This window comes from Pelophylax lessonae (assembly GCF_965119305.1).
Source record: "Pelophylax lessonae genome assembly, chromosome: 11".
Classification (NCBI taxonomy): domain Eukaryota; kingdom Metazoa; phylum Chordata; class Amphibia; order Anura; family Ranidae; genus Pelophylax; species Pelophylax lessonae.
In genome coordinates this window covers 11,552,612-11,567,953 of record NC_138778.1, presented here as the reverse complement: position 1 = coordinate 11,567,953, position 15,342 = coordinate 11,552,612, and the positions used below count along the sequence as shown (strand labels likewise).

General features: G+C 45.9%; 1 protein-coding gene across 1 annotated transcript in view; it reads left to right on the top strand.

Annotated features, from left to right (window-relative positions):
• Window positions 1–15,342, top strand: part of LUC7L3 (LUC7 like 3 pre-mRNA splicing factor) — a 32,717-nt gene that overhangs the window by 13,391 nt on the left and 3,984 nt on the right. The window contains exons 8-9 of the mRNA XM_082272471.1: window positions 3,360–3,664; window positions 7,219–7,373. Of these exons, the coding sequence (XP_082128597.1) occupies window positions 3,360–3,664; window positions 7,219–7,373 (460 nt within the window). The remainder of the gene's footprint in view (window positions 1–3,359; window positions 3,665–7,218; window positions 7,374–15,342) is intronic.

Genomic DNA, 15,342 nt, shown 5'->3' with positions numbered 1-15,342 from the left:
AAAAAAATGAAGTTCCTTCTTTAAAGCTGAGTTCCACCCAAAAGTGGAATTTCCGCTTATGCTTACCCCAACACCCCTCCCCCCGTGCCACATTTGGCACCTTTCAGGGGGGCGGGGGAACAGGTACCTGTGTTTGACAGTTACCCTTTCAAACCTTTGGGAGACAGCGCTGCCCTTGGAAGTTTGGCACCCTTTCCCACCTCTGGGAGACAGCGCTGCCCTTGGAAGTTTGGCACCCTTTCCCACCTCTGGGAGACAGCGCTGCCCTTGGAAGTTTGGCCTGCTTCTGCCACCGGACCAATTTGAAAGCGCAGCGCGCATTTGTGCATTCACAGTAGGGACCTGGCTGTAAATGGCTTGAATGGCGGTGGCCGCACCCGAGAGTCAATCTGAAAGTCCTAATATTAGGTCAGCAGGTACAGTATTTGTAGCTGCTGACTTTCATTTTTTTTTTTTTTTCGTGGGGGCTGGAATTGCTCTTCCTGACTTACTGTAAAATCTTTTTCTCTGAAGTTCATTGACGGACGCAGCACCTGCCCCTCTATTTCTGAGTGAAATGGGGTTGTTGTTTTCTAAACACTGCTTGCAACGAAACTGAGGGCTGTAGCAGAGTGTGTGGGGTTATGCCTGCAGGGACAGCCCCATAGGCGTTGTGAAGTTTTTTTTCCTGCCTAGTGTCCTGCTCCTGAAGGGGGCAGCATAACCCAATGGTCAAGAAGAATATGGAACTGCGTTTGTCAATGAACTTCAAAGAAAAGGATTTTTACGGTAAGTCAAAAATGCAGGGTTTTTTTTTTTTATTTATTGTATTTTATAACTGAAAATAGAAAAGCATGTTTTAAAGCGGAGTTCCAACCATTTTAATAGGTTGGATTACATAGATGTATGTAATCCCCTTTAAAACGGCTTTTACCAATGGAAACTTTTTTTTTTTTTTTTTGCCTTTAAATACCTTAATTTCTGCTTTATTCCTCCTCTCCTCACTTCTGGGTCCGATCGGCGATGACGTCATTCGGCGATTCGCAGTGTGTGCTGGGATGTATTCTATTCCAGAAATCTCGCAGTATTACACAGGAGCTGAGCTGTACTGAGCCGTGCCTGTCCCGCCTCCGCCCCGCCTCCTCTCAATGAGTTGTACTGTATGCACTGTATTCAGGCCGTTCTCTGCCCCGCCTCCTCTCAGTGAGCGACGACTGAAATCATTATATCCTCACTGAGCTCACTGAGAGGTTCGGGGCGGAGGCGGGGCAGAGAACGGCCTGAATACAGTGCATACAGTACAACTCATTGAGAGGAGGCGGGGCAGGCACGGCTCAGTACAGCTCAGCTCCTGTGTAATACTGCGAGATTTCTGGAATGGAATACATCCCAACACACACTGCGAATCGCCGAATGACGTAATCGCCGATCGGACCCGGAAGTGAGGAGAGGAGGAATAAAGCAGAAATTAAGGTATTTACTAGCAAAAAAAAAAAAAGTTTCTATTGGTAAAAGTCGTTTTAAAGGGGATTACATAATCTAAAGTTACGAAAATGGGTGGAACTCCACTTTAAATTTTTGGTTATTTTTATATATAAATTTTTTTTTTTTAAATATTTATAAGAATACTAAAATGTTCAATAAAATTTAGTGGTGATCAAATGCCCCAAAAAAGTGTTGCATGACTGCGCAATTACCAGTTAAAGTAACGCAGTGCTGAAAAGCAAACAATGCCCTGGTCATGTAGGGGGTAAAACTTTCCGGGTAAAGCTAGCCATACATTATACAAGTTTCTTGTAAAATTTTCCTTTGGATTTACCAAAGCCATATAATATGAGGTCAATCCTAGACACTGACCTTGCATGCAACGCACTACATAGTTGAAGGTAAATCTAAAGGAAATTGAATAAGAAAATTGTAGAATTTTATGGCCAGCTTTAGTTTAACCACTTGCCTTCTGTGCACTTAAACACCCTTCCCATCCAGGCCAATTTTCAGCTTTCAGCGCTGTCACACTTTGAATGACAATTGCGCGGTCATGCTACACTGTACCCATATGAAATTTTTATCATTTTTTTCACACAAATAGAGCTTTCTTTTGGTGGTATTTAATCATCTCTGGGTTTTTTATTTTTTACAAAAAAACGAATAAATACAAAAAATTTTGAAAAAAAAAAAAAAGTTTTTCTTATTTTTTGCGAGTAAATTTTGAAAATAAATTTTTCTCCTTCACTGATGTGCGCTGATGAGGCGGCACTGATGGGCACTGATAGGCTGCACTGATGGGCACTGATGAGGTGGCACTTATGGGCACTGATGAGGTGGCACTTATGGGCACTGATGAGGAGGTACTAATATGCCGCACTGCTGGGCACTGACAGGTGGCACTGCTGGGCACTGACAGGTGGCACTGCTGGGCACTGACAGGTGGCACTGCTGGGCACTGACAGGTGGCACTGCTGGGCACTGACAGGTGGCACTGCTGGGCACTGACAGGTGGCACTGCTGGGCACTGACAGGTGGCACTGCTGGGCACTGACAGGTGGCACTGCTGGGCACTGACAGGTGGCACTGCTGGGCACTGACGGATGGCACTGCTGGGCACTGGCGGATGGCACTGGACACTGACGGGTGGCACTGATGAGCGGCACTGATGGGCAGAACCATCAGTGCCCACACTCAGTGCCCATAGTGCTGCCAGTCAGTGCTCATCAGTGCCTAGATGAGCAGGCACTGATGGGCACTGATTGTGGGCATTGATGGGGGGCATTGATGGCGGGCACTGTGGGCACTGATGTGGGGGCACTGTGTGTGTGTTTTACCTTTTAGTAATCAGGGCACTGGTGATCGGTGCCCTGATTACATTCTCCTGTGTCCCTAGCGGCTGTCGGCTCCCCCTCCTTCCTCACACTGCAGGCTCCGTGTGAGGAAGGAGCGCCGGCGATGAGAGATGATCTCATATGTTTACATATGAGATCATCGCTCATTGGACGGCCAGATCACGTGGTGAATGGCCGGTGTGATTGGCCATTCACCACGATCTGTGATCGGCTGTGTCCAAGGGACACGGCCGACACAGATTTTCCCTGCAGCGCGCTCGCGGGAGCGCGCTGGGGGCGTGTCACTGGGAGGCCGTTTAAAAACGGCCTCCCGAAAATTCGAGTCCGCGCTGCAGCCGTATATAGGCTGTAGCGCGGACGGGGGGAGGTTAATGAAGGACAACTGAATCTGGTTTATTTACAATTAGGGATATACATGTGTTCTAATTTCATTGGAAAAGACAACAGGGGGAAAGGGGAAGAACTTTGTAGGCTAGCATAATTGTTGCATTAGAAATTTGTCTTCTTTCAGTGTCTAATGTATATTTTTGTTTTCCAAAGGAAAAACTAAGAAAAAAATCAGTAGAGCCTGACCGGGAAGACCGGTTAAAGAAAGAACGAGATGACAAAGATAAAGACAAAGAGAGAGAGCGAGAGAGGGAAGAGAAGGAAAAGAAGAGGAAACGAGACGAGGAGGAGAAGGAGAAAGAGAAAGAAAAGGAGAAAGAAAAAGAGAGGACCCGTGAGAGAGAGAAGCGCAAAAGAAGCCGTTCACGTAGCCGAAATTCCAGCAAAACATCGGACAGACGAGGCAGCCGGTCTCGTGAGCATAAGAGGTCCCGGAGTCGGGAGAGGAAGAGAAGCAGGTACACTGGGGGGGTAATGGGCTTTCTACCTTCTATCCATGAGTGGGGGGGGGGGGGACACAGTCACCACACCTTTTTACTTTGAAAATGGAAACCTTGCAGCAATGGATGATTTTTGGCACTTGTGTGTTTCCCATCCTTCTTTTTTTTTTTTTTTTTTTTTATGTGTTGACCCATGTAACTTTAATAGAAATCATGACCACTTCTAGAAAAACACCTGGGTCTTCCCTTTTGTCCTGACCCCTCCCACTGCTTTGTAAACAGTGCAGCTACCTTTTGGCAAATTTTAGCATTTAGGCTAAGATCAGTGACTTTTATGTGTGCACCCACAAAGTAAACCGAAATGTCAGTTACGACAGTCGCTGCTTAAATCCATGCATACAAATCTAAACCAAGCAAGCACTGAAGACAATATGTACAGAGTGGTGGAGGGGGTCACTGCTGGTATTGTTCATTGATCTGCTGTGTGAGAGCTTCTACCATCACCATTTCTGCCCCCTCAATCAGATAAATGAGAGGCTGTTTAGGGAACCTCAAACATAAATATAGGTTGGGGGATGCTACAGAGTGTCATCCCAGGCTATGGACATCACGAGCTAGAAACCGTGTGCGGTCATCTTGTGGTAGGAGAGTATAGCGACACCGCTTTGTTCTTCTGCCCTCTTGTGGACAAAGTTCTGTACTATAGAGGTATTCCCTGTAGCTGCTTCTGTGCATCCTAGGGTTGTTCACTGCAGCTTTTATATAAGGCTGGGGGTTTTATTATTTGCAGCTGCCTCTGTATACTATATGGGTTCAGAGGCAGCCCTATGGATTTTCACTTTCACTCTGTGTACCATAGAGGTATTCACTGCAGCTGGGTTTGTATCCAAGGGGCATTTCCTGCAGTTGCCTTTATGTACCCAGTGGGCCTTCTTTGCAGTTGCCTTTTTGTAACCTGTAGGTGTTCTCTGGATCTTCCTCTTTCCCCTCCCGCTGCTTGTAAAAGCAGTCCAGAGGCTAGTTAGCCGCTAGGATTGCTTTTACCAGAAAGCCAACTGTCGGGTCTAAAAAAAAAAAAAAAAAAATTGATATTGCCTGCAGTTGCAGGCGCACGGTTATAACCACTTGAAGTCTAGCGACGTACAGGTACGTCTGGTCAGCAAGTGGTTATAGCTGTACTTAAAGGGGTTGTAAACCCTTGTGGAGGTCCCCCCCCCCCCCAATAAAAATAACATGGTATACTTACCCTCTCTGTGCAGTCGTTTTGCACAGAGCAGCCCTCATCCTCTTCTTCTGGGGTACCCCACCAAAGCTCCAGGCGCCTTCTCTTCATTGGGTGCCCCCACAGAAAGCCACTTTCCATGGGGATACCTGTGCTGGCTCACGCCCGAGTCCTGCTGCTGCGTCTAACGCAAACTGCGGGACTCGGCTCCACTTCGCTCCTGTAAATAAATAAACACTATCTCATCAGCTAAGAAAAGGGGAGAGTTTTTTTGGGGGGGGGGGGGGGGAGCTGCAGCACAATAGGTTTTTCACCTTAATACATAGAATGCATTAAGGTGAAAAACCTTGAGACTTTACAACCACTTTAACCTAAGAAGGGAAGTTTCGCAGTTTCGCTTCCCCCCCCCCCCCCCCCTCTTATTACTTTTGGTTGTTTTTTCTTGGAGAAGGTACCTATTTCTGATAGGTTCCTGCTTGGATAACCTAGGGGTTTATTTTGCTCAGAAATCAGTTTGAAAAACGCCCCCTAGCATTTCTGGCCATGGCCATCTTAAGTAAGGGCGGATGATTCATGTAGCATTTACTTCCTGTAATCCATAGACCCTTAACTCATGCATGCAGGAGGGTGTGCTTAGCTGTGAAACCCCTCCTAACGATTACTGGGATGTATGACATTTTGCCTAGGCCTTGAAACCAGTAAGTAACTGAAGCAATGTGTGTTTTAAAAAAAAAAAATGTAAATATACTTTATCTATTTACTAATGATATAGCAACAGAAGGATGAAAAATGGTCAATGTTGATTGAGAGAGTGAAGTTCTACTTCAGAATTCAAGTAAGAATATGTATGCCTCTTGTATGTGGACAATATTTGCTTATCCCAAAGTGCAGCCATAGCCTAAAGATGACTACAGCGTGGCCCTCTTGTTCCGGGAGGGTGTCCATGAATGTCCTCCCAGAACATGCCTCCTGCGTGCCCCCTGGGGGGCGTTCTGTGACCGCTGTGTCTTTTGGACAAAGATCAACGTAAAAGGCCAATCACAGCAGCCCTTTACCATGTGATCAGCTGTGTCCAATTACAGCTAATCACATGCAAACCATCTTGCCGGTTATCGGCATTCCTTTCCTCACTTGCTGTCAGTGTGGGGAAAGGAGAGCTGATAACCGGCAAGTCAGGGCACATTTACACTGATAATCAAGGCACTGATCATTAGTGCAGGCTCGTCAGTGCCCATCATTATTTTATAAGAAACTAAGAAAAGCATTTGTTTTGTTTTTTTTTTTTTTCAAAAATGTATTTATTTTTATTGGTTTAGCAAAAAATAAAAAAAAAACAGTGATTTAAATAACACCAGAAGAAAGCTCTATCTGTCTATATAATGTTTTAACTATTTCATTTTGGGTACAGTTTTGCATGACTGCGCAATTCTCATTCAAAGTGTAAAGACGCGGAGTCAGTGCCCTGTATTGAAGTGCAGAGATTTTTAAAGGGATTGTAAAGTGTGTTTTTTTTTTTTTTTTTTAATCTTAATGCATTCTATGCGTTAAGGTAAAAAAAACTTTTGTGCAGCAGCCCCCTTATACTTACCGGAGCCCTATCTTGGTCCAATGATGTGCATGAGTGCCTTGGCAGTCCAGGACTCTCCCTCCAGATCGGTTGAGTCACGGCAGTGGCGCCATTGCCTCCTGCTGCTGCCAATCGGAAGAGAGGGGGCGGGACTGAACCCTTGCTCTGTGTCTGAATGGGGACGCACAGCTTTGGCTCAGGTGCCCCCATAGCAAGCTGCTTGCTGTGGAGGCACTCTGCAGGAGGGGCAGGAGCACCGAAGAGGGACCAGAGAAGAGGAGGATCTGGGCTGCTCTGTGCAAAACCAACTGCACAGAGCAGGTAATTAGAACAGGTTTGTTATTTTTAAAGAAAAAAAATCAAGACTTTACAATCACTTTAACATAAAGGCTGAAGTCCTTAAACAACTGCGATGTATTAAAAGGAGGTACAATATGCTTAATGTAAGAGAGCCTGTGTTTTGCTATATTTTAACCACGGTCTTGAATCTTACAAGAGATTGTGTGAAACAATGACCTTGACAAAACTGTGATTTGATGCCCCATTGTTGAAAGGTAATGTGATCCTTGCCAAGTCATTGGTTACTTCATCTCAGAGAAGTGGCATGGGTATTGGGGCGTTGATGCTTATTGGCAAGCTCTGACCTGCATGGTAGTGGTAACAGATAATTTGCTGATTAGCAGTTGACCATGTGAGCAGTGCCTTGGCATCATGTTCACGATTGAGGGAGCACAGGGTGCTTTATTTTATATAATTGTATTACTCCTATTCTCTCTTGTTCAGGAGTAGAGAGCATCAGAGAAGCCGCAGTCACAATCGGACAGAAAGGAAGCATCGATCACGCAGCAGAGACAAGCGCAGGTCAAAGAGCAAAGAACGCAAGTCTTACAAACACAGGAGTCGGAGCCGAGACCGTGAGCGCAGATCCAAGGAGAAAGGTATGTCCTCTTCTTTTAGGCCTCTTTCACATGGCTGGTTTACCTGTGGCCATCAGATTACAGCAATAAGAATCTTGTGGCTGAAATGCCTGAGGCATGCCGGGTGACGGCGGCTGCTGCTGTTCACATGTAGCCACACACCGAGGGGATAGCTGCGGTTTAGGGACAGATGTCCTAACCTAAATGCAGCTGACTGTCCAGGCTCAGACTACATCAATAACTGCAGCTATCCGCTCTGTGTGCAGCAACATGCCAACAGCAGCTGGATTCCAGGGGCAAAAATCAGAAGGTTCTTGCAGCTGGAATGACTGGGGCATGCAAGTCATGTGTCTCCCGAAATTCCAGCTGCAAGAATCCTCTGATTCTTGCCTCTGGAATCCGGTGGCCGCAGATAATTAGCCTTGTGAATGTGGCCTTGAAAATGAATTCCAGGCATGTTATGTTTTACACATATTATCTATGTATATATCCTACCTGGCTGATGCTCCTGGAAGCTGGAAATCGCTGAAGTAGACACAACTACTTTAGTGATCTTCATTTCCCGGGGCCTTCGCTGAGTGGTTGGCCTCAGGCATTGTCAACACAGGTGGTCAGTCTCTTGGCACAAGCAAAAAAAAGCCAGGCCACAGTTCTAGATGAAACACAGATTTACAAGTACATCATGAAGATGGCTTTCAAAGATGAACTGCTGAGGGAATGCCTGAGACTTCAACAGAGGATGTAGAAAAAGAGGAGGTTCCTTGGCAGGACAAACCTCTCCATGGGGTATACCACCGGCAGATAGTGGATGTGGCTTACATGACAAAATCTTACCAGTGGTTGGAAAAGGCAGCACTGAGGCATTAGTCCTAGCAGCACAGGAACAGGCACTCCGCACTAGATCAGTAGAAGCTGGAGTCTACCACACCAGGCAAGACCCAAGGTGAGACACTGCAAAGAGGCCTCTGAGACAGTCCAGCACCTAGTAGTCGGATGCAAGATGTTGGCAGGAAAAGCATACATGGAGAGACTCAACCAAATGTTGCTGGGTTTGTATACCGGAACATCTGTACAGAATATGGATTGGACCTGCCGAAGTCCAGATGGTAGATACCAAAATGGGTAGTTGAGAATGACAGGGCTAAGATCCTGTGGGACTTCAAGATCCAGACAGACAAGTTCTGGCCAATCAACCCGACATTGTGGTGGTAGACAAGGAATGAAAGACTGCATTCATGGCAGATGTGGCAATACCCAGTGACTAGAACATCAGAAAGGAGGAACATGAGAAGGTGGAGAAATAACAAGGACTGAAAGAACTAGAAAGGATGTGGAAAGTGAAGGCAGTAGTAGTCCCAGTTGTGATGGGAGCACTCGGGGCTGTGACTCCTAAGTTGGGAGTGACTTCAACAGAATTCAGGTGGGACATCTGAGATCGTTGTTGAAGAGTGCAGTTCTAGGAACCGCTAAGATACTGCTGAGAACCCTTAAACTCCCAGGCTTCTGGTAGAGGACCCGAGAATGAGGAATAAAACGCACCACCCAGGAGGGGTGAGAAAATCAATTTGTTTTTTTCACACTCACTGGCCACTTTCTTAGGTACACCTTGCTAGTATCAGGTTGGACCCCCTTTTTGCCTTCAGAACTACCTTTAATTCTTTGTGGCATAGATTCAGAAAGGTGTTCCTCAAGAGATTTTGGTCTATATTGACAAGACATCACACGGTTGCTGCAGATTTGTCAGCTGCACATCCACGATGCCAATCGCCTGTTCCACTACATCCCAAAGGTGCTCTATTGGATGAGATGTGGTGCCTGTGGAGGCCATTGGAGTACAGTGACTGGATATGGGGAGTGTGGAGTACAGTGACTGGATATGGGGAGTGTGGTGTCCATTGGAGGACAGTGACTGGATATGGTGAGTGTGGAGGCCATTGGAGTACAGTGACTGGATATGGGGAGTATGGAGGCCATTGGAGTACAGTGACTGGATATGGTGAGTATGGAGGCCATTGGAGTACAGTGACTGGATATGGGGAGTGTGGAGTCCATTGGAGTACAGTGACTGGATATGGGGAGTGTAGAGGCCATTGGAGTACAGTGACTGGATATGGTGAGTATGGAGGCCATTGGAGTACAGTGACTGGATATGGGGAGTGTGGAGTCCATTGGAGGACAGTGACTGGATATGGGGAGTGTGGAGTCCATTGGAGGACAGTGACTGGATATGGTGAGTATGGAGGCCATTGTAGTACAGGGACTGGATCTGGTGAGTGTAGAGGCCATTGGAGTACAGTGACTGGATCTGGTGAGTGTAGAGGCCATTGGAGTACAGTGACTGGATATGGTGAGTGTGGAGGCCATTGGAGGACAGTGACCTCATTGTCATGGTGAAGAAACCAGTGGTGAGATGATTGGAGCTTTGTGACATGGTGCATTATCCTGCTGGAAGGAGCCTTCAGAAGATGGGGACACTGTGGTCCAAAGTGTGCCAAGAAAATATCCCCCACACAATTACACCACCACCAGCCTGAACCAGTGATACAAGTCAGGATGGATCCATGCTTTCATGTTTACGCCAAATTCTGCCTCTACCATCTGAATGTCGCAGCTGAAAATGACTCGGACCAGGCAATGTTTTCCTGATCTTCTATTGTCCAATTTTGGTGATCCTGTGCGAATTGTAGCATCAGTTTCCTGTTCTTAGCTGACAGGAGTGGCACTCGGTGTGGTCTAATGCTGCTGTAGCCCATCTGTTTGAAGGTTTGATGTGCTGTGTGCGTTCAGAGATGGTATTCTGCATACCTTGGTTGTAACGAACGGTTACTGTTGCCTTTTTATCATCTGGAACCAGTCTGCCATTCTCCTGTGACACTGAGGCATTTTCCTCCACACAACTACCGCTCACTGGATATTTTCTCTCTGGTTCATTGACGGACACAGCTCCTGGTATTCATAACCATTGGGTTATACTTCCCCCCCCCTACAGGAGTAAGACACTAGGCAGAAAAGAATTGGTGCGTGAGACCCTGAAACTGGAGGCTGAAGGCCTTGATTGATCTTAATTTTTTAAGATGATTGCCTGTTTGGAGCTACCCTGGATGACCTCATTTAATGTCTCACGGGGGGAAGAGTACTTCTCTTCCGCAGGCCTACTATGGGCAAGGAACCTTGTCTTAGGCGTGGTCTGCCTTTCTTGGCTCAAGTTTTTTCATCCATCAGGGTCAACTGACAAGGGCTCGAAGCCTTTCAGAAGTCTGCTCTTGCTCCATCTACAAAGCTGGACGTCCTTAGCCGGAGTGCTCCTTCCTCTGGACAAACTCCAGAAATTGCAGGGTGCAATTCGCCTTCTGCTGTCAAACAGATTGTCGTTCCTCCGGGCTTGCATGGTGTCTAGCGCGGAGACACAGCTGTCATCCTCAGCGGGGGATCGGCAGATCGATCCCCCGCTGAGAAAAACGGACTCCGTCCGATGGATGGAGTGTGTGAAAGGGGCCTTCGGGTGTACCTGGCAGCTATGAAGTCTTTCAGGAAGTCAGACTCTATTTGTGCTCACGGACGGACCTCGAAAAGGGTTGTCCACTTCCATCTGCGATCATTTCCAGATGGATCAGACAGACGGTGGTTCAGGCCTATTCCATCAGGGGTCAGGTTCCTCCTTTCCCTGTTAAGGCGCTCTCTATTTGGGCGCTTAGTGTCTCCTGGGCCTTTCGTCATCAGGAGTCAGTGATGCAGGTGGTTGTTGTTGTTGTGTTTTTGGTTTTTTATTTTTTTTTTGGTTGTTCCCACCCCTCATGTTTAACACTGCTTTGGGACATCCCAATGGTTATGACTATCAGGAGCTGCGTCCCCTTTGTAAAGTTATAACTCTCCTGACACTGCGTGTGTTTTTTCTATGTAGATATGTACCATGCCTGGAATCTTCTGTTGGGGTTTGGGGTCAATTTTATTCTAGTTATTGGTTTTTACTCTCTATATGAAAAAAATCACACAGACATTGAATACATGACATTAATGTTAAAAGTATAACTTTTTTTATTTATTTTGCTTTTTGCATAAAGGGGTTTTAACCCCTGCTAATATATATCACGTCCTGTCCCTTAGCTAACACTATAGAGGAAATCCCTCCAAAGTGAGAAAATTCATTTTTGTCACTGGGGTTGCCAGAGCTAGTGTTCCCAATGGAAGGTTCCCCCTCCATTCCTGTTTTGGGGACAACCCAAATTTGGGTTGTTTTCTTTCCCCCCTTGGTGACGACAGTAAAGCGGGTTAACAAAAATGAGAGAATATGGGGTGGACACAGTTCAAAACTCACAATGGTAGCTGCAGACTCTGCCGGGAGACAAAGCCATCATAATCCAGGAGTATACAGATACAGTCGGATTGATCATCCCTCACGATTGACTTTCATTTACCCATGAGAATCATATGACCCGTTTGCCCCATTTACTATAAAGGCACCGGAGTCCATACTTTCTGGTGAGCGCACTTACCTTTTTAATGTTGGTGTTGGGTTTTGTTTCACTTATAACCACTGGAATCTGAAACCTTCAGCTTCTCATTTGGTTTCCAGTTTTTTTTCCACACAATTCCATGAGATACAGCAGTAAACAAAGATTAAATAAAAGGTTTTCTAATTAGGGGTGCACCGATCCGACTTTTCTTGTCCCGATACCGATAATCTGGCGTGGTGTATCTGCCGATACCGATACGGAACTACACACATACACAATATGCATGCGGCTGCAGTACAGAGCAAAGCCGCTGCTTCATGTGTATGGCTCCTCCATTCACAGGCGGAGTGCATCTGATATCACTCGGCCTGAGGGCCGGACCTGTACAGGAAGTAGTGGCTCCCATCCCACTACTACACCAAGTAAGGGACGGCTGAGCCGGGACTCGGCAAAACCGGATCGGCCCGTGGCTCGGCGGCTCTGTATAAGTAAGGGATGGCTGGGCCGGGACTCGGCAAAACCGGATCGGCCCATGGCTCGGCGGCTCTGTATAAGTAAGGGACGGCTGAGCCGGGACTCAGCAAAACCGGATCGGCCCGTGGATCGGTTAATTTTACCGATTCCCCCGATCCAGCTATTGTGGCAGTATCAGCACCGATATCCGATCCTAATATCGGATCGGTGCATCCCTATTTCTAATCCCTCTCTGCTCTATCCAAAAAGTTTTGCCTTCAGTTCTACTTTAAGGCTCCGTTCACATCTAGGCGTTTTGGGGCGTTTTTGGGGCGTTTTTCTGCTCTAGGATCAGCTCTCAAAACGCCCTAAAAAACAAAACAAATCCTATTCATTTCAATGGCCCCTGTTCACATCTGAGCGTTTTGACGCTGTATACAAAACGCCCAACGCTCAAAAAAGTACATGAGCTTCTTTTTGGGCAGATAACAGGCGTTTTCCATTGATCTCTATTCAATCTAAAAACGCCTGCACAAAAATCGCGGTAAAAAACGCCGCAAAAATCGCGAAAAACGCTACTCTCAGGTGTGAATGTAGCCTTAAAAGTAACCTGCCATGAAGTTAAATTATTTTCCGCTCAAAGCAGCAGCAACGGTTTAGGTATTAAACTCAAGAATTAAAAAAAAAAACGCTAAGGCAGGGTTTTTGACAGAAAAGACCCTAATGGTCGGTTCTGTCATAAATGCCCCCCGCCTGTCAGCGGTAATGTGCACTGAGCCGTGCGTAGCTCAGAGTAAATTTGTCACCAGCTCTGTCATAATGAAGTGACTTCCGTGCGCATGCATAGGGGTGACATTGTCATGGCCCAGCCATTCAAGCGCCCAAACAGAGTGAACCCGGAACGATGACCGGGAGAAGAAAACACCTGAGCCACTGACTGCGCAGCATTGGAGGGCATCCTTTGACAGGTAAGTCTGTCATAATGTGCTAGTATGCTGTGCATACTAGTGCATTATGTCATAAACCTGCAGGGAGCCTGTTTTATAATGTTTGTTTATTTTGCAGAGTTTAATTCATTCTTTTACGCATACACGGTGAGAATTATCTATTGACCACTTCATCCGCAAGTAGTGTTCCATGTGTTTGGTGGATTCAAGAAAATCACAAGTTTCTTACCTTGGAGAGGTTTGATGGGAGCTCTTTGAATGTGTTTCTGGATCTGCATAACTGCTGCAGCAGTTACAAGGTTTTTTTTTTTTTTCTTTTCATTCATTGAGGAATGTGTGCACTCCAGGGCTGCAGGGAAAACATGGAATGCTCCAAGCTGGGCAAAAAATGAGCCAGGGACACAGTCATCTAGAAATACATAATCCAGCATAGGCAGCTGCAGTTACATTTACTGCCTGTCACTCTTTTGTCAAATACCAGAGGTGCCTTTTCGGGCCACTGAGGTGCTGTAATGTTAGTTAAATGACAGTGCCAGGAGGGTGCTGGGCAACCTGGGCAGAAGCCTAGATGTTGTGTACAGTCTGCGTCTGGAACATAGCGTCACTGGAGATTATTAAAGGATTCTTGTCCTTAGTGAAAAAAAAATACAAATGCAGTTTCTGGCTTCGCATGCAGCCAATGTTTGTCATACTGAGCTTCTTGCTACAGTGCTCTGAATCAATTCACCATTATTGTTCGCTTAATTGTTCCCACCGGGAGGACGTCCATGGATGTCCTCCGGTTTCAGTGGTTATATCGAAATGCCTGCAGGCATCATTCCGGTATGTATGTTTTTAGCCGGTGATTGCCTAACATGCAGAAGTGGTCCCATGGGTGGTGGAAGGGGGTCTCTTCCATGCTTTACTGTATGATTGTGGTCCCCAGGAGCGATGACTGCCCTGAACAGAGAGCGAGGAACGGACATCTTTCCCTTCTCTGACTCCGGAAACTGTGAGCGACGAGTCCTGGTGTCGCTGCCGGTTCTGCATCTTTATACCTGGCGACCACGAAAGCAGGCTATCAGACCGATCTGTGTCAGATCGACTACATAGAAGGCTAGAGGAGAGATTTGGGGTCTAATAGACCCCAGATCGCTGCATAAAGAGGACCTGTCACGGCTCATGCTGGCACAAGGGATGTTGTTAATCCCTTGTAATATCAATAAAGTTAATCCAAAAAAGTAAAACATTTTTGTATAAAATAAAAAATCAAAGCCCCCGTCCCACCATGCTTGCGCACAAATACGAACACAAACATTACTCCCACACACATATTTATACGGTGATCACACCACACGTGAAGTATTGTTGCTAACATCAGAAAGAGAGCAGTAATTCTAGCACCTCTTGTGCAACTCTAAACTGGTAACCTTTTAAAGGCGTTTAAAACGTCATCGATGGAGAATTTTGAGCACCGTAATTTGCCGCCATTCCACGGGCAGACACAATTTTAAAGCATGACATCTATATTTACTTGACCTAACATCTTTTACATTATACCAAAAAATTGGGATAACTTTAAAAAAAAAAAATGCATTTTAAAGCACAAATACCATCTGACATTAAAAAAAAAGAAATTACAACACCCACCATTTTTTTTTTTTTATTCTATAAGAACGCTGCTTTAAAAATATATTTTGTTTGGGGTTCTAAGTAATTTTCTAGCGAAAAAGTTGATTTTTACATGTAGGAGCAAAGTGTTGGATGGCAAGTAGAGGATCTTTAAGGCCGAAGTAAACCCATTGATTTAGTTTCAGAAAACAGTTAAATTTCCAGCACGTGTTGGTTATGTAACTGTCACATTGGTTGTGCTCATAACCAAACTAGCCTTTAGCTGGTGTCATAACTGATCACGTGCAGCACCATGGCAGTTGAAGATTAAACAGAGGCCAAGATGGCAGCTTCTATGGCTGAAAACGATAGGTGGGTTTACGTCCACTACAATCCGTTCCCAAAGAAGGCCATCAAAATGCAAAGGGATTGTCCACATTTATTTGCCTAATAGGCTTCCTGGAGCTGATTTTCCCATTACTGACTTAACGTGTCTTGTTCTGCACTGTCTGTGTGAAAGGGGTCTTCTTTCTAGAGGTAGAGAGG